This window comes from Falco peregrinus, chromosome 4 (assembly GCF_023634155.1).
Source record: "Falco peregrinus isolate bFalPer1 chromosome 4, bFalPer1.pri, whole genome shotgun sequence".
In the NCBI taxonomy this organism is placed as follows: Eukaryota; Metazoa; Chordata; class Aves; order Falconiformes; family Falconidae; genus Falco; species Falco peregrinus.
In genome coordinates this window covers 65,908,713-65,933,234 of record NC_073724.1, presented here as the reverse complement: position 1 = coordinate 65,933,234, position 24,522 = coordinate 65,908,713, and the positions used below count along the sequence as shown (strand labels likewise).

At 44.1% G+C, this 24,522-nt stretch overlaps 1 protein-coding gene across 1 annotated transcript in view; it reads left to right on the top strand.

Annotated features, from left to right (window-relative positions):
- The window catches only part of HS6ST3 (heparan sulfate 6-O-sulfotransferase 3), a 306,491-nt gene extending 298,431 nt beyond the window's left edge, over positions 1 to 8,060 (top strand). Inside the window, exon 2 of the mRNA XM_055802803.1 lies at positions 2,291 to 8,060. Coding sequence (XP_055658778.1) covers positions 2,291 to 2,996 — 706 coding nt within the window. The 3' untranslated portion in view covers positions 2,997 to 8,060. The remainder of the gene's footprint in view (positions 1 to 2,290) is intronic.
- Positions 8,061 to 24,522: the final 16,462 nt, after the last annotated feature.

Below are 24,522 nucleotides of genomic sequence, written 5' to 3'. Positions count from 1 at the left end.
CAGCAATACAAGGACTAAGCCAACACCTCATCTCTGTCGATGTAGATGTTGGCAACTGCCTCTGAATTTTTGTCCATGTTTTTTCGTTTCTTCTTCCTTGGAGCTTCAATCATTTTCTTTGACAACCCTACCAGTTCCTGCTGGATGTTGCAACAACAGTGTCTTATACTGAGAGCTAATGGGTGTTGGAGAGTTGGGCTGCTTTATCTGCACGCTAGTGAAATGTGTCCTCTTTTTGTCATTCTAGTTGGAAAGCAACTCTTAATGTGCTCTCTCATACATGCAGGATAGAGCCAAGATGAGGTGAACATCCAATCTGAGAAGGGAAAGCTGTGCCTGAAGTACTTAAAGACTGTGCTTTTTGTATTGGAACTATAATGCACAGCACACAGGATGATTTCTGGTACTTCCTACTCTGCAGGAGTAACAGAGGGATTTTCAAAATATCTGTCGGTGAATAGCTGTGTGTTCCTTGGGTTTGCTGTTCATGTGGGCTGTGTAAGTAACCAAAGTGGTACAGTATGGTCATGTGTGAGCAGAAGCCAGAAAACCCAAGAGGTAAATGATTTTGGAAATATCATCCTGCAGAGTATCAACTGATGCTAGCACAAATCGTGGCTTCCAATGCAAGTGATTGATAGTGAAACTATATCCATGGCACTCCCTAGTTTATATCCTTCCAGCTGTAACCCTTCTGCTGTGAATTAATTCTTGAAACAGGTGTTTCCATTAGATTGTAGTTCAAGAAATGACCCTGCAGCAGAACATAGTCCATAGTTTGGCCTCATAACCTCATTCCAGAAAATATATTATAGATGCTGTAGGTGGAGAACTCAGAATGAAGGAGGACAAAGCATTCAGCCCTGTTTCTTTTTGCTTTGTCTGCACTGGGGAATATATCTGCATTTTCAGGAATATGTGGGGAAATGCCTTTTTTTATGACAAACATGGGGTTTGTGGAGAACTTAAGCGGACTCTTTAGTGGCAGAAAATGGGTGATATCTGAAAATTGTTTTGGAGATTGTTAAAAATGTTGAGATTTTTCGTTTAACTGGAGTTAGCTCGTGTATGAGATGGTCCTCACAAAGCGTTGGTTTGTTTACAGGGTAATTTGTCTTCAGCAAGCTTGCATTCTGCTTACTTGCTTCATACTTCTCTAGGCTCAAGAAAGTACTGAGATCAAGCTTTTCTTAAGAAATCTTAGGGCTCATGATTTATTAATGCATTGTTTGCAGTCAGATGAGTCATGCAGACTCATGGGTCTATTTTTGTACCAGACTGTGTGTTAATTTTAGTCATGAATCTTCTGCTGGTTATTCTAGTTGGCAGAAATCGTATTTTGGTTTTGCTTTGTCTTTATGATATCCCCCTGTAATTCAGGTGAGTTGTTATTGAATAAAACATTTCTCAGTAAAAAACCTCAATCTGTGAAAGCCTGCTTGAAGCATACTCAATTGCAGTCCATTTCAGATTGCCATAAATAGATGTACAAACTGAATTCAATAGCTAAAAGGTGAACTGACAAAGTGAGTTCTGCCATTATTTGCTCTGTTTCAAATCAATATTTCTTGGTGTCTCTTGTGTTCGTGACAGATGAGGCTGAATAATGATAATCTTTATATCAACAAATGCTTTTGTACTACACGATTATAACTAATTTCAATCAAGCACTTGTCTAAAATTAAGTCATATGAATGGATTTTGGATGTCTCATTATCTTCACTCCAACCCATTTAATAATAGGGTTCTTCTTACATAGGTGGTTCATGCCAGTGTTCCACATGGCATTATTTTTAGCACTTGCAGCATCCACATGAAATTGCTCATGCTTCTCTTATACATTTTGACCAAATGCTGTATGGATTATCATCTTATGCACCTATGTCTCAGTCCAGAAGAGAAGCTGCAAGATTATATACATCTCTTTACCCATTGTTTCTGATATTACTGAGGGCTGGCGTTTCAAAGTAGAGGGGAGTACACTCCAGTTAATTGGCTTCTACATAAAGTAACTACCACTGAACAGTTGCCAGGTCAAAGTAATTCTGTTTCTCTGATAGCTGATTATTTCCTTTCATATCTGTGTCTTTTCCCCAGTTTACCTTGTATTTCATTCACAGTACTTATGAAGCTTAAAGCTTTTTACTGTCTCAGAAGTAGTCACTTGAAGCGCCTACATTACATTGGAAAAAGTGAAGGGGGTGGTGGCAGTGGCTGGTAATCTTTTTACTGGAGAACAAAAAAGTGAAACCCACTGAATCTTAAAACTGTGTTTAATGATATATTTCAGGAACTTCTATTACATCACGATGCTGAGGGATCCGGTGTCACGGTACTTGAGTGAATGGAAGCATGTCCAGAGGGGTGCGACGTGGAAAACTTCCCTTCATATGTGTGATGGAAGAAGCCCAACACCAGACGAGCTGCCTACCTGTTACGAAGGAGACGACTGGTCGGGAGTCAGTTTACAGGAATTCATGGATTGTAGCTACAACTTGGCCAACAACCGCCAGGTGCGCATGCTGGCAGACCTCAGCCTGGTGGGATGCTACAACCTGACTTTTATGAACGAGAGTGAAAGAAATATGATTCTTCTCCAAAGCGCCAAGAACAATCTGAAAAATATGGCCTTCTTTGGGCTCACAGAATTTCAGAGGAAAACACAGTATCTCTTTGAGAGGACATTCAACCTGAAGTTCATTTCTCCATTCACCCAGTTCAACGTTACACGGGCCTCCAATGTCGACATTGGTGAGGACGTGCGGCAGCGGATAGAGGAGCTGAATTTCTTGGACGTGCAGCTGTACGAATATGCGAAGGACCTGTTCCTGCAGCGCTTCCAGTACTCCAAGCAAGAAGAACATCAGAAGAACCGGCTAAAGAGGCGCGAGGAGCGGCGGCTGCTGCGGGAGCAGAGAGCTCACCAGTGGCCAAGAGAAGAGGCAGTAGAAGTAGCCGTTACTGAAGACTATAATAGTCAGGTTGCAAGGTGGTGATGCTCCTCCATCTTTACAAACTGGTGAGAGGATCAGTGAGTTTGTGCAACATGGCTACCTGGGAATTAGCCATGGAAGGCCTACCACTTTAGTAAATGAGATCACGCCTGACAACTACCCCTCCTTGTCTCAGTTTTTCTTGTTTTCTGCCAGTGAGGAGAATGTATTTTTTTCTCAACAGGCATTGATTAGTGTTATTAAATGGCAGCAGAATACATTCCTGTCCAAAAAGACTTCCTTCAAAGCCCTAAGCTATGAGAATGTGTTGAAGAGAGAGCTATATCCTTTGCGTTGACAGATACAATCTGAGCTACCAAAACTTGCACAGACATGAATGAAAAATTGGGAAAAAATAACTAGTTTGGTTGCTCTGTGACATGAGAGCTGGTTTATTTCATACTGTCCTTTGCAACTGTAGTGTGTAGCTTTCTAGTGAATGAAATGGAGGAAAGCACATTGCCCTTCCAACTTCTACATGCTGTGTTTTAATTAAGGGAAGAATTTTCTGAGTTGATCGAAAAAAGACCTAGGAAGTGTGGGATTGGGGCATGGCTTGTTCTGTTCTGTTAGCCAGTAATCAGAGATGATTTGTACGTGAAGTGCTGGAAGGGTTAGCTGATTTCTCCACAGATGCTGAGAGCACCGCACCCAGCCAGATAGCAGCCGTCTTTCTGAGTGTGTGTGTGTGGCAAAGGGAAAGCCTTGAGAAATGAGGTTCGTGCGGCAGCTGGGCACCCGTCGCAGAGATTATCGCGTTGCAGGCAATGAAGTCAGCCTTCACATTCACAAAAGGTGAAGAGGGGCTAAGCAAACTACAGGGAAGAGGAAAGAGAGAGCAGGGAAAGCTTAAATATTAGTGTGACATTTTCCAGATTTGCTGTAAAAGCCTGGAGATACATTGTCTGTGAAGGTAGGCAGGTCTATGATACTGTCTGTTAAAATACATTGATGCCGAGTGAATACAATTTAAATTGGTTTTCTCTCTAACTACAGTAGTGGCTAGAAAAAAGACAGCTTTCATTTTTATAGGATACATAATGGATATGTGGAAAGTCTTGGTATTTATTACTCTGTATAAAGATTCTTTGTAAATTTATTGTTTTGATGATGAGAGATCTGTATCTGGTTTTCTTCCCTGTCTAGAAAAGGATTCAATGGGTTCTTCCTCCACACGTTACATTCTTGTGATGAAACTGCATCTATTTATTCCAAGATTTTATGTTGTTCCATTCGTAATAGTGAAATTTTAAAAAGAAGGTCCTGTGCACCACAGATTTTTGAGAGAGTTTTTTTCCTTCTTTTTCTGGCATAAATGTAAAGCATTAGGAGGAAATTTCTCTAAGTGCCTCACCATGGCTGCTAAATCAAAATGCTGAAAGTATATTATTGCATGCATGAATGGCTTTTACCTTACAGATTTGCTAATTAGAAATACCAGAGTACCTGATGTGGATGCACATTTCTCATTTATTTTCAAAAGTCAAGCTTTTTATCTGGTTGGTAAAAAAAAAGTAATGTGTTACAGAAAAAAGAGGCTGAATTTCAAAATTTGTCCCTTCATTTCCAAGTCTTATTTTTTAAGTGCATGCGTTGTCTTCTTTTCCTCTGACAATGCTGTTGCTACTTATCTATGCACAATATCAAAAATACAATCTATCGATCCTGTTGAGAGTTAATACATACAATAATACATTAAAAATGGAATATCATAATGGCTATTAAGAAGTGAAGAGGGCTACCGGGATGATGCCTCATTCTCAATGTAGTTTTTTAGCAATATGTTGCTTTACCCCTGATTGTCAATGTGCTGCTTTTGGGGTGAGTAGCAGTGGGTTTTGGTCCCTAATGTCTGTTCCACTGGTGCATCATGTGCATCTCCTCCCACCTCCACATTCAGAAGGGAGAATGCAGGACCACAGATTGTTATTCTTCTGCCTGAGCATGGGATAACTGCCTTAGAGAAGAGTGAGGAGCTCTCTAGACCCTGGACGGTACTGCTTGGATCTCCATCGCCTGGAAGAGGCACTTAGACACCTCGCTCACACATGGACACCTACCTTCAGAGATTTAAATTGAAATGTTTATAGTCTAGGATGGAAGCTCTCTCTGGATGTCCTGGCTGCAGGACAGCAAGGCCATGAAGAGCTAAGCCTGATCAGTATTATTGCACCTTTAGCGCGGTGCAGGTAATTTGTAGTGAGCTGACATCTTACCCTCTGGCACAAGGGCTTCAGGCTGGGCTGGCCCTGGCCCTGCGGAGGGAAGGATCTTTCTGGCTGGTGATGCAGGGACAATAGGACCTGCCACATCTCCCCAATCCTGGGTCCATTGCTACGTCTTGCTGCAGACCCCACAGCAAGAGTGGGGAAGGATGCCTTTGGCACCTGATACTCTGTGCCCAGAATTTGCAGGTGTGCCCCTTGTTTCCATGAGCACAGGGGGCTAGGGGTGCCTGGGGGACACCAAAGGCCCCCACAACAGAGGCAGAGGCAGGGTGGGCAGTGGTGTGGGACATGCATGAGAGGCAGGTCTGGCAGACAGGTTGCGGGGGCTTGGCAGGAGGCAAGGCTGGGCAGGAGAGAAGCCAGCCACACGGGAGGAAAGATGCAAGGCCAAATTCACATTAAGGAGGAAGGTAAGCAAAGGACTAGAATCAGTCCCAGCCCATCTTTTGTTTTAAAGCATCCCTTCTTTTTCTTCCTAAGCACAAAAGTAGGATCCCTTTTCTTGTGTCCCTGCCTCTTTCCCCAGCGGGCCACCTCTCTGTACTGCTCACGGCAATGAGGGCCTCGTTTTTTCATGGAGAAAATGCAGTATTAGCTTTTCAGGGAAGAGGAGACAGAGCTCAGAAATGGTCCCCGGGAGCCTCACCAGTGACTCAGTTTCAGCTGTCTAAGCACACCAGCCATTTTCCAGACTATTCCTTCTGCCCGACGCAAAACAAAGCCTAATGAGGAAAATCAAAGCGGTCTATGGGCAGTTTACATTTGCTTTAATAGTTTGGCAATACCTTAATATAATGCCTAACCTTTTCATCAGTCATTTCCCAGGAGACAACATTAGGGTCCTGAAGAGCTGTTAATGTGCTGTGCCATCTATGTTAATGGGATTTGCCTTAATGCTTGGGATTTAGTTAAAATTTAAGTTGTTTGGTTGGGTTTATTTCCCTGGAGCCTGTGTAGTGGTAGCCCTGGTTGTGCAGTAGCTGAGGCAGGGGGGCAGCCAGCAGCTGGGAGCTTGCCCGGAGTCCCTGGGACTGGGGGACCTGGTACCAACAATACTGTTTTTCTTCGCAGAATTTCCTGACACACGACAAATAAAGCAGTTTGGAAATATTTTCAGGCTGATTTCTAAGACACAGGCTTGCAGCTTTTTTCCTCTTGGGCATTCCACCTGAAATAATGTAACGCAAAAGCAAAATAAAGGCCCTGGATCATATCTCTGTTATTCCAAGTTTTCATTGCTCTGACAGCACAGACTTGCACTGGCTCATATAAGATCGGAGCGCAGCATGTTTCTTTCAAAACCTTCATAAGCAACAATGCTATAGGATTTCTGTCCATCTTCCTGGCATTATTTTGTTGCTTAAACAAGGCAATTTGGCTTCTGCTACTGTGGTGCTGAAACAAATCTCATTCTTTTGTAATGGAGATGTACTTGCTAATCTCTCCCATCACCTCCTCGGCACTGGCTGCCTTTTCCAGCTATAATTCACTGTAGGCTTGGAGCAGACAGAGAAGCATGCTGTGTCGTTAAAACTTGTTCCCAGTAATCTGATGTCTACTTCAAGAACTCGGCCTGTTGCCTATGGGCCGTGCTTTATTAAGGAATGAAAATTTGTCCTCTCTTCCCCACTCATCATTGCTAACAATAAAAAGCTTTTTCACTATGGGGAAAGAAAAGAAAACACCTTTTCTGATGCGGGGTATTCTTCACTGCCGTTGTGTTAATAGTGAGGCTGCAATAGCCCTGCTAGGCATTCTACCCAATATGCGGTAGTTATTTGCAGTTCACTAAAAACAGATGTATAGAACAAAAAAGTGATGGAGGTCAGATCCAGGGCCAAACTTCCTAACTGCAGCATATCCGCTCAACCAAACCAAACGGCAGGTCACATCACCTTTACATCTGGAGATGTTTCAGATTTGATGTCCACTGCTAAACCAGGAGTTTTCTCAAGCTGGCCTTCTCGTTAACACATGCTTTATTCTGCAGTAGTGGGTTCTTGTTTCCCACCTGCAGTCTTCTACCAGTTACAAGCACTGATGTTATAAAACTTATCTTACTGGCACTTTTTTTCCCCTCTGTTGCTGTTCCCTTGATATATGTAGAATTATTCTTTTTCAGTCTGGGATAAGGAATATCTTGTTTCCAGGCTGGTGGAGACTACCCCATACGAGACGAACAATCACAATAAAATCGCTCTGCTGGAGCAGATTGCTGTATCCTCCCTACATGTGGCAAAAGCATACTCGGAAAAGGTACCCAGTTTCCAATGAAACACTTCTTTCAGTCTGGTTCTTGTAATACTTTCTTTGTTGATACTTTGTGGAGGGTGATGAGTTTCATAGCCTACAATGTCCTTGGCTTTCTTCTTGACCATATCACTAGCTCTGTGATTTCAAATAAATGTTGGAAGTGAGAAAAAAAAAAATCAAGAGTGCCCATCAGTTGCTATATTTAAGATGAAGGGGTAAATCAATAGGCTGTAAATTACTTTCTTATTTAGGAATTTTCCTTCTGTTTATGTGCAATAATGTGTGTGAACTCTGCTACTAAGAGATTGTATTGTGAGTAACCATATCTACTTTTATTCCTATTTACAAGATAGTTTGTAGATATAGGGATTTTCATTGATGTAAAGCACAATTTAATGAATTATTTAATGTGTTTAACCATTGTGATGTCAAAAGCAATTGTTTTCATATATTTATTTATTGGTGGTTTTCTGTAAAATGATGCTCATTAAGAAATCTGTTAAAAATGAAGAAATTTTGTTGAGTATTGTTGGGTCCATATTTATGAGAAACAAATAAACATTGTTCGCGTTTTTGAAACACTAAAGATTCCATCTTATCTACATAGCCATAAAATGACTAAAAACGCCCCTGTCAGGCCAGTTTCAAGCATTAGTAGAGGTCTGACATAACCATAATTACATTTTATTAACAAAATGTACATGGTGGAAAAAGCATGTTGATATAACTTACTGTTTAGTCATGTTGGGCCCAATACCAAATCTTCTGATTCCAATTGATTTTGCTGGGCTTGATCTCAGATTGAATTAAGATGGGAGAGTCGAGACTTGAACAGTCACCAGCACTAACTGAAGTGACCTTGGTGTCAGAATTTCTATACTTGGATTGAATTAAGACTTAAATATGCAAATAGTGGTAGTGAATTCATTGAACTTCGTTTCTACTCCAGCAGCACTGAGAACCAATCCAAACTCTCACGAGAATAATCTCACGAGCTGCTGTGGGGAAGGATGGGTAGCTGCAGTCTGTTGCCGCACTGTTAGCCTTGTGTGCATGTCCTTGTATCTTCTGAGGGTACATGGACCTTGGGAGGAGCTGATCGCTTATTCAGCCACACTATTACACGTAAGTGTGTGAATACAGTGAACTGGGGCAGTGACGGGAGCATGGAGGAGCATGGACAGACTTCAGTGAGGAGGAAACACTGACCTGTATCTTAGAGTAACTGAGGGCCTCTGTTAGGTCTGCTTCTTCCAAGAGGAGTCCAGGCTCCTGTTCCATAACTGTTTTTCACATTTCTTGATTTTCCCAACAACAAGCCTTGCAGACATGCTGCATCCCTGGAGGTGAGCCTGGTTAAAAGAGAAGGCCATGCTGTGGCAAATTAGGATGCAATGACCCTGGCCAACACCTTTTTGATTAAAGTTGACTGACCTCTGCTAAGTGCTGTGGAAAGCTATACTAATGGAGAAAAAAATAAATATATATTCAGCCTGCATGAGAAAGTGTTCTTTGAAAACAACAAAGTCAGCGTTTGATGAGGGTAGCAAAAGAAGAAAGCTTTCAAAGGTTCCGGTTAGTTTTGTTTCCTTAATTGTTCTTCACAGCACCCTAGACAAACAGCTACTGTTTAAAAAGCCCCATTGCAAGCAGGGGCTGTATGAGCCTATAGCAATCGGTACCTCTCTGGAACTGATTTTCATCTCAGTCTCCTGTTTTTTTACTTCTCTACCTCCATTCACTTCAACAGTAAATTCATCTGCACTGCTGGTTTGCTTTTGAAGTCCTCATATACGAAGACTTTGGTTAGCTCTGTACATTAGGGAGTGTTTTGACTGTCTAAAGCTTGACGATGGTGGCGAAAGGGTTGAGTGTTTATGGGTAAGAATGAAGGGGAAGGCCAATGAGGCAGATATACTGGTGGGAACCTGTTACAGGCCACCCAACCAAGATGAAGAGGCAGACAAAATATTCTATAAGCAGTTGGGAGAAGTCTCACAGTTGCTAGCCCTTCTTCTCGGGGGGGAATTCAACTTAACAGCTGTCTGCTGGAAATACAATGCAGCAGAGAAGAAACAGTCTAGAAGGTTCCTGGTGTGAGTGGAAAATAAATTCTTGACACAGCTGGTGAGTGGGCCAACTAGGAAAGGTGCCATGCTGGACCTGTTGTTTGTGAACAGAGAAGGACTTCTAGGAGATGTGACAGTTGGAGGCTGTCACCGGTGTAGCGATCATAGATAGTCCTGCTTGACTAACCTGATCTCCTTCTACAGCAAGGTGACCAACTTATTGGATGAGGGAAAGGCTGTGGTTGTAGTTTGCCTGGACCTTAGCAAAGCCTTTGACACCATCTCCCACAGCATTCCCCTGGAGAAACTGGCTGCTCATGGCTGGGACAGGTGCGCTTTTTGCTGGGTTAAACACTGGCTGGATGGCCGGGCCCAGGGTGGTGGTGAATGTCGTTACATCCAGCTGGTGGCCGGTCACAGGTGCTGTTCCCCAGGGCTCAGTACTGGGGCCAGTTCTGTTTAGTATCTTTATCAATGATCTGGATGAGGGGATCGAGTGCGCCCTTAGCAAGTTTGCAGATGTGCAGGACTGTTGATCTGCTTGAGCAGGAAGGCTCCACACAGGGATTGGTGCCGGGTCCTGCACTGGGGTCACACCAACCCCATGCAGTGCTACAGACTTGGGGCAGAGCAGCTGGAAAGCTGCCTGGTGGGAAAGGACCTGGGGGTGCTGGCTGACAGCCGGCTGAACATGAGCCAGCAGTGTGCCCAGGTGGCCAAGAAGGCCAGCAGCATCCTGGCTTGTGTCAGAAACAGTGTGGCCAGCAGGGCCAGGGCAGTGATTGTCCCCCTGCACTCAGCACTGGTGGGGCCGCACCTCGAATCCTGTGTTCAGGTTTGGGCCCCTCAGTGCAAGAGGGACACTGAGGTGCTGGAGCGTGTCCAGAGACGGGCAACGGAGCTGGTGAAGGGTCTGGGGCACAAGTCCTGTGAGGAGCGGCTGAGGGAACTGGGGTTGTTTAGCCTGGAGAAAAGGAGGCTGAGGGGACCTTATCGCTCTCTGCAGCTGCCCGACAGGGGCTGTAGGCAGGTGGGGGTCGGTCTCTTCTCCCAAGTAACAAGTGACAGGACGAGAGGAAACGGCCTCAGGTTGCACCAGTGGAGGTTTAGAGTAGATATTAGGACAAATGTCTTCGCTGAAAGGATGTTCAAGCTTTGGAACAGGCTGCCCAGGGAAGTGGTTGAGTCCCCATCCCTGGAGGTGTTTAAGAGACATGTAGATGTGGCACTTAGGGACATGGTTTAGTGGTGGCCTTGGCAGTGTTGGGTTAACAGTATGATTTGATGATCTTATGGTCCTTTTCCAATCTAAATGAATCTGATTATGTATATTTGTGTGTATATATATATATATATTATATATATATATATATATATATGTCTGGACTCAATATATCAGAGAGGCTTGTGATCTGGTTAATAATAATGAAGAACTAGGTACAACTATACATGTGCCACACAGCAGGACTGTATAATTTTCTGCAACTCCTTTCAGTGCCATTAATGAAATCCCCACTGCAAGTTTATGTTTTCATGCCACCTGTAGCTATCTTAGGGTATAAGATTTTTGGGAAGCAAAGGGGTTGGAGGACTTTGTAATCTCCAGATTTCTCTAGGTTGTGATGGTAGTATCTCATTGCTTGCTTGGTTGCTGCTGTGAAAGAAGCTGGGAAACAGATGTCAGCATCTTGAAACTCATACTATGGTTTAAAACCAAGCTCCCAGAAGCTGATGGCTAAATGGGCATGAACGCTACATCCTGACAGTGAAGGCCAGATGGCATGGGGAGTTCATACTACTGGGGAGCCATTCAGGCTGCTGTACAGGATCATCCAGTGCCATTTATGGCCCCCTGAAGTTGCCTACCTGACCTTCAGCTGCTGCTCCAGAAGGATGCAGATCTCCAAACGGATGCTTTGTCAGATAGGTAAACCCTGTGCAGCAGATGCCTCAGATAACTGCAAATATCCAGACAGTGGTCTCTCTCCTCAATACTTACGGTTAGGAACCCAAATAGCTCACACAGTGTTTGCAGCATTTGGGGGCATCACTTGAGATGATCTGTAAGTTGAGAGTCATCAGCAGTTGTGAACACAAAATTAAATGCACTGCAGGGCAGTGTGAGCGATGGAGGAACAAAATGTATGTTGTTACATTTCTCAGTCCTGCACGCTGGTGAAAGCAGTCTTGAAGCAGGGGCAGCAAAGTAGTAGGTGAAATAAATGTCTGTATATGTCTATATTGCTGATCAATATTACTATATAGCAAAACAAGAAATAGATTTTGCCACCAGAAGACAAATAATTTCTTTCTACATACATGGTTACATTTCAAGAAATACATCAGAAAATTGTTCTGTAATGTGCAGTTTATGCCACAGTAAGCAAGAATGAGACTCCACATTGCTGGACTAGATTATGTATGGCTGGAGAAAGGCTTTGGTTTTTTAAGATTTCATTCGCATTTATTTCTATTTTACCTACCGAGGCTATACAAGGTGTGACACCTTTCAGCATTTCCTAAGAAATTTGTGAGTATGGCCCTAAAAATCTGAATATGAGCAAGTGAGATTAGGCAATATGGAGGTAACTCAATGACTTACAAATCTTCCTGTCCTGTAAAAGATTAGAGTGCTGAAAACGTGTAGCAGTGAGAATAAATAAGGTCTGTGCTACTCAGAAAAGGGGGCTACTGCAGGAGTTTGTCCACTGGCTAAGCAGCTTGCCACTTCACTGTAAAACATACTGAGTGAGACTCCTTCATGTAAGTAGAGATCAGCTGGCAGCCAACCTTCTCGTGCAACCCCTGGGGATCTCCTTAAGGGCAATGGAGGAAAATGCACTTTCAGGGCATGAGCATCTGGCCTGCTTTAGATGATTACGGTGGTGTAAGAAGAATCTCATCCCAGAAATGGCTCCTTCCCCTCTCTGTTCATAATCAGAGGGAAACAATCCCCAAAGGAACTTTAGAGAAGGTAGAGCCTCAGCTGTGCCAGAGGACGAGGGGGCAGTACTTCACTTTCGGAAAGACTTCTTGAAATGGAAGTGAAGCTTCCAAGTGGTTGGGTCTAGAGATGTCTGAAGATGCAAAAAAGACCAGAGGAGGAGAATTAAGGGCTGAGAGAGCTGATCTGGGGACCATCTGTACAAAGATGATGATCAAAACCACTGCAATGAGTGAGGTAGCAAAGAAATAAGAGAGAAGTGGGGAGGCATGCCAGCATCTGAAAGCCCAAGAGACCCTCACTGCAAAAGACAAGTGTGGGTGTGGAGATCCCCTGAAAAATCTGCTTAGCTGTGCAGATTTCAAGGAAATAATTGGCAGTCAGTTTTGGTCGATTTCTGTCTTACTCGGAAATCTTTACAATGAATATTTAAGGTATCCTCAGGCCCAGCATCTTGTGGAAGGGTCTGCAGGGTCATACAAAACTGCCCATGCTCTTCCAAAAGCAGGCAAGGTCACCCAGCGTTCCCTCTGGGATTTCATTTCCATGGCGTGACATCCAAGTGACAAACAAGCAGCCCTCTGTTGGCACACAGTCGTGCAGACACCAAGCAATATCTCCCTTTGTCTACGGCAAATGTAGCGACAGGTTTGCCGCTTCAGCTGTGAGACTGGGAATCTGAGACTGGTGACCCATATGATAAGCAGTGATGACAGTGTCACAGCTATGGAAGTGAAAATCTTTCTGACTAACAGGATGCAGGAATACGCATGCTTATAAATGGTTGGGTGTTAAATAGGAAAAGCAAAACAATCCTAGGTGAAATTCACCAGCAACAGACCAAAATCATCACCGTCATGCATGGTGTTCTGGTCAGGACAGGGTTTCAGCAAAGAGATGGTGTGAAAATAAACACTGCCAAGAAAGCAGGAACATTTTTGGAAACTTTAATGCCGCACAGCTCCAGGTGTGATCCTGGGGAGTGGTGGGGTTAATATGTGTGTGTATGCTTGTGTCTGCATGCCTACATGGGTGTACACATGGTGTCTGTCAAAATGCTGCTACTAGCCACTTGTGTATAGTTTGGATGGATTGCTGCATGCTATGCCCGTGTGCTTTGGAGTCCCAGTCAGAGAGAGCCCAGCCACACATCTGTGTTTGTTTTGGGAGATATTTTTATGTAAGGAGTAGATACAGAGAAATGATCCTCCATCCAGCACAAAGCACTTCCTGAGTGTGGGACCTTTTCCTCACCTGCTGTAGTACCAAAAGCTCAGCAATGGCTTGCTGTCTTGAGAGCGTCCATCCATGAGATGGAGCCTTGTGAGCTTTCTGTTCTGTCTACTTTTTTTAAATGCTTGCTGGTGGCAGCAAATGGTTCTGCAGAACATTTCTAAGACAGCACTCATTTCAGAGATAAAGGTAGAATAAGAAGTACTAAATCCCTTCCCCAGTCCCCCACCATTCTTGGGTGTGCGGTAGGATCTGTGTCAATATCCTCTTGGGGACTAATGCTTCTTCTGGTGAATCCTTTCCTCTGTATCAAGCTGCTTTTATGAACAGGTCCCTATCTCAAGTTCAGTTCTTTGGACCTTAGCTGGTCTTGCAGCTTTCCTTGCTTTCTCTCCCCCTCACTTTTTGAGTCCCTTTCACTTCTGGTGTGCTCACACAAGCATTTAGTTCCTGTAGCTATCTGTGAACTGGCAGCTCTTCTCAGCTTCTGGCTTCCAGCTCAGTACTGGAGGGGGCATAGGGATTGCCGTGCCCCCTCCAAGCATCCTGCTCTCCACACAAAGGAAACAAGAACAGATGGGTTGAATGGGGGCTACGGCCACCCCAGTTGTAGTGAGTCATGTGGTGACCAAGACTTAAGCACTGATCTTCTAAATTGCTCACCCGTAGGTTTACTCAGCTGTATGTTTGTGAAAATTACATGGCAACTAAATGAGTTGCAGTTTATGAAAGGTTTGGATAAACGACCGTAGGATGTTTCATCTTACGTTTAGATCAAGTGGGCAGCTGGCTCAGCAGATCATGGGCCAAATTTAAACTCCTCCTGGGTCTGAGCCAGGCTCATCTTTGCCAGATTTTGCTCTAAAGAAGCATCTTTATTTATGAACTCCAAGCAGAATTTATCAGTCAACATTGTTTATGCCACATTTAAACCTATTTAAATAAATTAAAAAATGGAATAAGTATCTGAAGAAATGAATATGTAGGAAATATGTATTTCTGATACTCCTGGGCAAAATATGCACTCTCATTGAGTCATAACGGTCCCAGGCTTGAGAAATGTAGGCACTAGTGGAGGGTGATTCATCTCCTGAAACACCTACCTAAACCAGGACTTACTAGTCTGCCTTTTTTATTTCTGTGTACTACAAAGCGAGGTAAACAGAAGAAATCTAAAGCAGATGAATTTTATCTATAGACTCTAATTTATCTGCTTTGGTGCCATGCCCATTGGATGAACCCAAGCTTGCAATGACCTCTTTAATATAACTGAGAAATCTCCCGGGCTCATCTCCCTGTGCCATCAATATCCTATGGACAAAACTATAAAGATTTACATTAAAAACAGATTTTGTTTTAGAATTGAACAAGGGTCAGCTAGATCTGCATTCTCTCTCTGATAGCGGCCCAAGTGACTTGTGGTAAGAGCAGGAAGGCGTACATATATATATCTATATATGTGATCAATTGTCTCTTACCTGCCAGTCTTTTTCAGGTCAAGGACTTCCTGACCAAATTTAGCATCTCTGAATTTAACAGGGCTTTTCATGGGCTTTCTTCTTCTTTGAATTTACCCAGTTGCTCCTTAAATTGAAGTATTAACTTCTAGTACCTTTTAGCTTAACTGCAATTAGTTTCATGAACACAACAGGAAACCACCTTTTCCCAGTTGTTTCAAGTTGAACACTTATTTTCATTTAAACATGCCTAGTTCTTACACTGGAAGAGACACTGAACAACAAGTCCATGCTCATCTTCATGCAATTCCTGATTTCACGCTTCTCCATCATTTGTATTTCTCTCCTCTGTGTCTGTACCAGGCAGAAAAGCACAAGACTGTTCAGTAAGCCTCCGTGTCTTTGATTATCTTGGTTGAGCCTGCCTGCAGCATTTCTTATTATGCTATATTTTTCTTTGGAGATGGGAGAACCAGAGCTGCCTACAGCGTTCAATACACAGGCACACCAAGAATCTGTATGGTGAATATGAGTGATGTTTTCCACGTTGTTTACCATCCCTTTCATAATATTTCCTAGAATTCAGTTTTGGATTTTTCTGGCCAGTTCAGAGCACAAATCTGACACTTCCATAAAATTATTTATTCTAATGGCAAGATCTCATTTCCAAGTAGCAGTAGTTAACTCAGAAATCAGCACAGTGTATGTAAAGTTAAGACTGGGGGTTTTTTTCCCTTCCATGTGCCTCACTTTACATTCAATCTAAGCTAAACTTCATCTATCATTTTATCGCCGTCACTCTGTGTCATCAGGGTGCTTTGCTAGTCACGTTCAGCCCTTGTCTTTAGTACTCGGAATAATTTAGCAGCTATTCTCCAGCACAGGTTATTGTCCCCAGAGCTCATTCTGCAACCTGCCTGGGCAGCAGGGGAGCAGAACTTGAGGCAAGCTGACATAACATCCCAGTAGCAGATATAAAGGCTTCATTTGCCTTCCCAACCGTTTTGATGAAAGTGCTGAGATGTATGCTGCCATTCTGCTGCTCTTGCCATGGAGCTGAAAATCAGGTTTTATTAGTGTTGAAATTGCTTTTCACACAGGTTGCCATTAACAGAAAGGTATTGCTTTCTGGTTCACTCTTTTAGCAGAAAGTCATACTGAAAGGCTGTTTAATCCCCTTTCTCATCTGTATTCTCAGTTTCTTTAAAAACTTTTGAAATTATGTTGCTGCTTCCCTCTTTCACATGCAAACTTTGGCAAACGGAAATTTCTGTCTTTCCAGCACATGAGCAGCTCCCATCTTCACTTGGTCTCTCTGCTGTAAGGCTATAAACAAAGGCATATTGAGTGAGCTGGCAGTGAAATTACAGAAAGCTGAAAAGGTCAGAATCTTAAATCATAGATCAGATAAGACAAAGGATTTCAGATATCTCACAGCAAATAAGATACGGGGAATGTGATGAACACTGTGTATAACACAGCATGAAACCATATATGGAAAAATGTGAAGTGTTATAAACTTCCTTTTCTGATTTAATTTGCTCCAACTGCATTTAGAAATTATAGCAATAATGCATTGATAGCCACATTATTATTTACACGCAGTAGGAAGCAAGAGTGAGCTACATGCAGAGATTGTCAAGAAGAGGGGGGGTGCTTTTAGTTCTACAAAAAACTCATTAATTTTGTTTTGGTTTGGAAGCTCAAAAATCAAACTTGCCACCCTAGCAGCTGCCAGAAAGGTATAATTACAATGATTTAATGCTTATATTTCAATAGTATGCAAGAATCCAGGCTCTTTTACTTCTCTGGATGTCTGCAGAAGGAGACATGAGTAAGGAGGCACCCACTCTAGAAGCTGTAAAAAGTGGGATCAGCCGAGATACCTTGCTACAGCCCAGTCTGTATCTGTGGTGGTTTTTCTCCAGGAGTGTGCAGATGACCCAGGCTCGGTGCTCAAGGATACCAAAGCCATTTTGAGGTAAATAACCCCAGTTCCTCACTTGTTGAAAGAAAGCCAGCCTTCATCATGAGCAAAAAAACGGTTTCATAAACCTATCCCCCAGAAATCCCAGATTAGGAGGACAAAAGTAGCATCTGACTGTTAGGTGGACGTCATTCTCCTTGCAGTCAGTTAGTGGAGAGTGGCAGGAAGAGATGGCTGGAGAAAGGAGCTGTTGCAGAGGGTGTTAGGTGGCTTTTTGGGTGAAATCATCCCTCTCGCTTTGCCCGTTCTGCTGCAGACAGCAGCCACCTGGTTCCCCCTGGCTGGCAGGACAGCCCTGGGATCAAGCTGCTTTACAGCAGAGGTGAGCTGGGGAAGACTCAAGTTAATAGATTTTGGCAGTATTGTGGAGTGTGTTTTCTTCAGCTTTTTCCTGTAAGGCTCAAGGACAAGAACTTTAACGTTTCTTCTTAAAATATAAGACTTCACTTCTTATTTATGAGCTGCTTCTGAAACTGAAAATGTCTTGTAGCCTTACTTTAATATCCTGGTGTTTGGCCTAGCCTATAAATAATACAGCAGTATGAGGAGATGCATTTCCACGCCAAGGCTGTAAATACGTAGCGAATATTGATACACTCTCTCCTAAAGCAGGCAGGAAAAGCTGCCTGCCCATGGGTATGGGGTCTCTGGAGTGGGGTTGGAGGGTCAAGGGTCGTCCTCCTGCCCAGTGGGAACTTTGGGTTCTGGTTGCTTCATGCATCTAGTGCACTGCCTTGTCTCTCACCAAAGCTCCAGGTAAGGAACTTCAAACTGACAGATGTTTTAAGGTCTGCAACAATATATCTGACTTTGCTTCTCAGTGGAGAGTTAATTCAAGATTGTTAATTAGCCGTGAGCAAGACAACCTGCCTGAAAGCCTGAGTACCTTCTTACCGCTTGATGGGGAGATCTTGGTACAGCAGGTGAGGGATGCAGCATGGAAAAAGTCACACGTGGTGTGCCCATGCACCACCCATCAAGGAAACCCCTTGGAGGTTTTTGAAGGATAGCCCAATATATCACCAAGAACTCAGAATTAAACTAAAACTTCCCGAGACCACGTCAGATAACGTCTACCCCCATGCAGCTTCATTGATGGGAAGAAAAGTGCGCCACAGGGATGTTTTTCTATCGTCTTCCCTACACACTAAAAATTTCATTGGATCATGTGTCATTCGCACACATGAAATGACCATGGGCGTTCCCTGCTTTCACTTTCACTTTCTGGTTTGACCTTACAGTTCATCACAGCAAAACGGGTCAGCAGAGGGAACAGAAGGCATCTGGACCTGCTTTTGGGCAGGGAGTTCCAGTCACATGAGGCAGGAATGAGGGAAGCTGAGAGGGGTTTGCAGGACACCAGGTCCAATGAGTAGGAGGCAGGCAAAATCAGAGTCTTCATTAAAAAAGTGTTCACAGTAAGGAAAAGCTAACTGTGCTCAGTACTTTCAACCATGCAAAGAAAAATAGCCAGGTAGACAGCAGGAATTACTGGAAGCCTGGTGACATCAATTATTGACTTACTAATTCCACTGGAAAAATGTTTTCAAAGAGGTCTGTAGAGCCAGCGACGCAGCCTTGAAGTGCTGTAATCAAAACAGAGTAATCTCAGGGACCAGGAATGGTATTTTCTAGGCTGTAATTAGTCAGTAAGCTCTCCGCTGATTTTCTCTTCTCAGTGCCCTCCCTTTTCTGGTGCAAAAATTATTAACACCCCCCCCCCCCCCCCAAATCTTTGTTTAAATACTTAAACCTGTGAAGACCCCCACTGTTATCAGAAATAGTGTAATTGGAGTGCATGGTCATGTAGATTTCAACTTTGCTCTTAGATATTAGTAAAATGGCTGAATCTCTGATTAGAAAAATAAAATCCAAGGGAGCAAAGCTGCTCTCTGTCAATGCAGAGAGCATCCCATGGAGCAATTACTATTTAAACTCTGTGGTAACTGTCATGCCAGGAGGTCAGAAGAAAATCTTCAGTCCCTGAGAAACTTATCTGGGACTTAGAAAAGGCAAGACAGACTCAGTCTCTTTCTCCCTGCTGATCAAAGATGAGAGATAAATCCCAAGGAGCCATGTCCGTTAACCCCATCTTTGCTGCACCTATATGGGAAGCAGGAACTGTTGCATGAATTGCTCCCTCAGATTTGCTCTCTGCCTTGCTGGCTTGTGAGAGCTGGAACCTTTCCTCTGGACAAGGATTTGCCTGCTGGTGTTTTTAATCTGCATCATTAGTGGGAAGACCACTAACAAATGATGTGCTGCAATGTGTCAGTAAATCTACATCAGAAGTCATCTGTTTGTGGGAGTCACAGCTGTCCCATGCAGTGCTTCTGAGGGCTGCAAACAAACAAAAAACCAAAATCCCAGAGCCTTCCAGCAGAGCAGTGACAGCAAACAGCCCAAGGTCTGCATCCTAACACACTGCTTTAGCTAGTCCCCATCCTTCCCTGCATTAATTTACTGCATCTGTGTCTGGCTAAAACCCAGCCTTAATCCTGCCCCTGTATAAATAAATGGCTGTGTGACCTGGCCCTGGCACTGTGTAGGGTTGCTCATGCGTGTCAGGTGAAACAGGGCTGGGGCATTGGGGTGTATTTTTATATTATATTTGATCTCCTCTAACAGAGGAGAGGCTAGGTTTGCTTTCCCCTGCCTGCATGCCCTGATCCACAGCCTCCCACACAGCAGAGCCACTGGCTCTCTAGCCACCAGGTAGATGGCACATGCTGGAAGACCTGGAGAAGGGGCTCAAGCTGACCTCCACTTGCTCTGCGGGTGCTCAAATGCCTGACACCAGGGAGCAAGGGAAGAAGGAAGACTGGGGGTACCTCTTCCAGCACTGGTATCTTGCAGTGAGACTGCAGCAAGCACAAACCCTGCTGGTCTCCAAAGGCACATTTGTACTGACTATACCACAATGGCTCCGAGTGTTACTGAATCCTAAGTTTGCTGAAGATAACTGGTCAATAAGGACACTGATTAAAAAGGAAAAGCAGGCATGAAAGGGTTAATACTTTCTGTTCAAGCAAGCTTGGATTTTTAGTTATTCCCCTTTTTTGAATTCAGAGTATGGAAGTATATTAACTTCCAGTGTCTGGGTTTGATTAGATAGATACCTGAGCTCTGTCTTTTCCCTAGGATATATCACTAAAATGGTATTTCTTTTTTAATTTACTCTACACGTGGCATCTTGTCTTCTTGCTCAACTTGCAAGATATTTTCCCAAGCTCTCCAGGTGACTATTTACCTGTTGGAACATTTACATTGATGCTCCAGTGTGGGCAGCTGCTCTTGGCAGCTTTCCTTTCAGACCCAGTGGGCCCGACTTTGAACTTCTTCAGATTGAAAAGGTCAGGCCATTACAGAAACCGACAATTTTTAATTCGGTAACTTCTGTGGGGAGCTGAATGGTACTCACTGAACAAATAAATTAAGAGACTGACTGCTTTAACCAAGCTGCAGTTGTCATCTGGGGGAAGAAGTAAATTAATTCCAATAAACAAAGAGAAATCCTTGATGCCCTTCTGACAACACTGGGATCTCAGAGAGGAGGGAAATAAATTTAGCTTATTAATTGTTTAAGTCTTTGGCAAACTCCCAAAGTTTATCTTTTCTGTTTGGGTAGCATTAATGTATTGTAGTTGTGTAGACAGAGGAGGCTCTCAGCCATTAACAGGCACTTTGCATGCAGTGAGCTGGTAGGACTTTGCACATGGTGGGACATTGCATGTGGGATGTCACCCCCTCGGGCACAGTTACAGCAATTTGGGTGGCTCATGACCACATTACCTCATACAGGAGGCAAATTAGCCTGGCACAGAGAAAGCCATCTGGGTGTCATCATGGCCACATCAGCACCAGGTTATGGAAAACTCATACAAGAAGCACATTACCTCGTAGACAAACCCTATGGTTTAGGGGGTCTGGATTATTTGTTGATTTGGGTGTTTTTTTTCTTGAGGATCTGGTAGAGCCTGTATAACTGAGCAGCATGAGCTTTATCCACTAGGTCGTGAGCACTGTACTGCTGCCGCTGAACTACACAGATCAGAGCTGTGGCTCAGCTCACGGCACGTCCTTGGTGGCACCCTGCCTGCCATGCCCATGCCACTCAAAACCCTCCTACGTGGTGCCTAGGCATCGCTGAGGTGTAGCACAGGCCAAGAACTACCATCAAAAACACTGGGGACAAAGCTGCCACCTTTCATTTCCTCACGTTGTGTTTCAGCCCGGTTGCAAGCAGGCGGAGAGGTCGGCCGTGGTTGCTGACCTGTTCTGAGGCCTCCTGGGGAAGGGCATCTTGCTTTTGTGGAGGGCAAGAGCAGTGAGAGGGCCAGGAGAGCTGCTGCAAACCGGGCAGATCCCTCCTGACTGCGGCTGTCACGAACTGGGCACCAGCTGTGCAGGTGACGGCAGTGCCAGCTGTGAGCAGCTGCAGGCAGGGGAAGAAGCTCGCTGCTCAGCTTCCCTAAGCCCTCCAGGCTTCTTACTGACAACAGGCTCAAGAGAAACCATCGCAGTCATCCCTTCTGCCTCTGAGGTGGATCCATCCAGCTCAGAGGAGACAAGTCCTGTTGCTGGTGGACTGTCTGAGACAAGTGAAACAAGGTAAAGCATTTGCAAAATGCCTTCAGTTGCAAGGAGCTTCACAGGCTTTCTTTCGACAGACGCTGTGTCAGAGTTTGTTTTCAGCTGTGGGATTTTTAATGGCTATGGTTGCATGACTGGGAGACACATCACTGGTGTCTCTGTAGACTTTTGCAGGCTAAACATAGAGGAGCAGATCTCTGGTGGAAAGGCCAATGCCTAGGCAGTACACCAGGTCAAGTGCGGAGCATTTCTGTAACTACCAGCCGCTGACACAACAGGTTTTGTGACATTCACACTGAAATCCCTAAAAGTTGACACTCATCTCCTGGAGTGGCACTTACAGCGCTGAGTTAGGGGTCGGTGGGGAGCACAGAGGACTCCAGTGGGACCAGTCACATTGAGCCCTGAAAGAGCTGGTCTGAAATGCTGAAGAGAGGGCAGAGCCCAGAGCCTCTGCCTGCCCTCTGCCTCAGCACCGAGCACCTACCTAGCCGCAATGGGACATCTCTGCCAAACTGGAGCACGTCATTCCCCATGCTCTGGTGCCAACCTTGTGCATGTCTGTCTGACCTGCACTTCTCTTCTTTGCAAATGTGATGGGAGGTAGAAGTGACATTAAAAAATATAAATGTAGGTTGCAAGTACTTCTGGCCTAAGGAGATTCGAGCCTACTGGTCTTTCTTCCTAAGAACTTGGCATGGCCGTCCGTTCAGCTCAGGGCAGAGTCAAGCTGAAGGGGAAGGAGAAGGGTATATAAGAGGTGAGCAACCTTCTCTACTCTATTTTCAGCTGGGTGGGAGACTGTGAAGGAGATGATAGCCTCTTAAATGATCTCAACAAAGAAGTAGTTTGGGTACCTGTGTTTCCTCGGGAGAGTGGTTGACTTGAGGTCTGTGGATTTGCTTGGCTTGCCCTCTTCAATTCATTTCCATGTGGAGGGGCTTTTTGGTTCTGACCTCATCTTCTTTTTGCCACAGAGATCCTACTTTTAATCTTAGTTTGCTTTCAAGTTAAAATAAATTATCCAGCACAAAGAGACGTATTTTCTTACACATGAGCTGCTGTTTCAAGGTCGGTGTTTGATATGCGGCTCTCACACTTCAGCGTTGTTTCAGAGATCTCATACCATCTCCAAGGATATGCCTTAAGCACTAGCAAACACAAGGTCCAGGCCTGCAGGTGGATCAGTCTAACATGAGATAGACCTCAAAAATGGCAGGGAAAACATTACCATTCTTTTCCATGAGGATCAGCTTGAATATGAAGAGGCACGATTCCACCTCCCCTACAAAACATTAAGATATGAATCTTCTTTTCTTATGTTTACATACCTTGCCCCAGGTGCTGATTTACTACATGGAGCCATCCACTACAGTCACCATCTCTGGGTCTCTGCTGAAGCACAGAAAACACACACGTGAGATTTTAGCTCTATAACCTGCTGCTAGCTGAAAGTAAGCCACCAGCTAAATCATGGTTTTGAAGGAGAACACGAGTCCATCACTGGTACTGAGAAAGGTCAAGAGCTGGTCTTGGCCAGGCAGGTCCAGTGCAATGGCACTGCACCTCCTGCCTGGAGAGGTCCAGCACCTAATGGCTCTGCTGACAGGGTGCTTGGAAGAAGGACTATGTGGGGAGAGAATTGTAGGAGTCTGACTGTTGGAAATAGAAAAGGTGGAGTAGAGGACAGGATGGTAAAGTAAGGTGTTGGTGGGGCTGGGTTATTCTACATAGCTTACTTCAGTTTCTGTTTTGTTAGTAGTGGAAGCCACATAGGTTCAGGACCTCCCTATACTTGTGTTAATTCAGAAGCTGTTATTTAACATAACACAGCCCTTATCAGAACTGCTATAATAAAACAGAGCATTTAATGTTTCCTTTCAATAAAACTGGAAATGAGACCCCATGTCCTGTTCTCCAACTGGGTAGGTATATCACACTGGTTTTAAGCTCTGTTCTGTAAATCAGCATTCAAATTCATGCAATCTGCCAAGCAGGTAATGAATATCAAGGAGGTTTCCAGGAAAACTGTGGCAAGTTGAATTCTTTAGCTACTGTAATTGATATGGCCTGTCTTAAGAAATAACAAACATCATGTGTTTAGGGAGTGGAAGTCTGAAGACAGAAAAACCCTTTGAAGGAGAACTGTGCAGGGCACAGCAACAGAATAGCAAGGTAAAACCTAGGATGCCCTGCCTTTCGTGTCATTAGGTGGTCAACGCATCGGTCAACACAAGCACACACAGGCTATACCGTTCTTGGGTATATACATCACCCAAGAGCTAAAAATGTCTTTCCTGGTGCCAGAGACCTGCGTGTGGCGATGCCTGGCCTAGCTATTGAGTTTGTTAGCCCACTGCTGAAATGGTAGTAAGTCAACATGGTGACATTTTCTGCTGATGATTTCTGACAAGGTGAGGGAGAAGTTGCTCTCCCTTCCCTACTTATCTGAGCTTCAAACTCAGGGCTCAGGGCTTGATGTACTGTTCATCTGATGAAAACATGCTGTTGAAGAGATAGTTTAGGACATATGAGGTATAGAAATGGGCTATTGCTGTTTTCATTTGCACAGTAGTTATCTACTCTTAGCTCATAGATCTTCCTTTGTGGCCAGATCTTGAATATGCCTCACACACATGGCATTACAGGCTCTCCAGTATGCTGTAGTGAAATTTCATTTTGAGGATGATTCAATTCCTGGGTCTACAGCAGCCATTTTGTGGGAGCACATTGAAATGGTCCTGCAAATTCCTGGCAGATGTCTG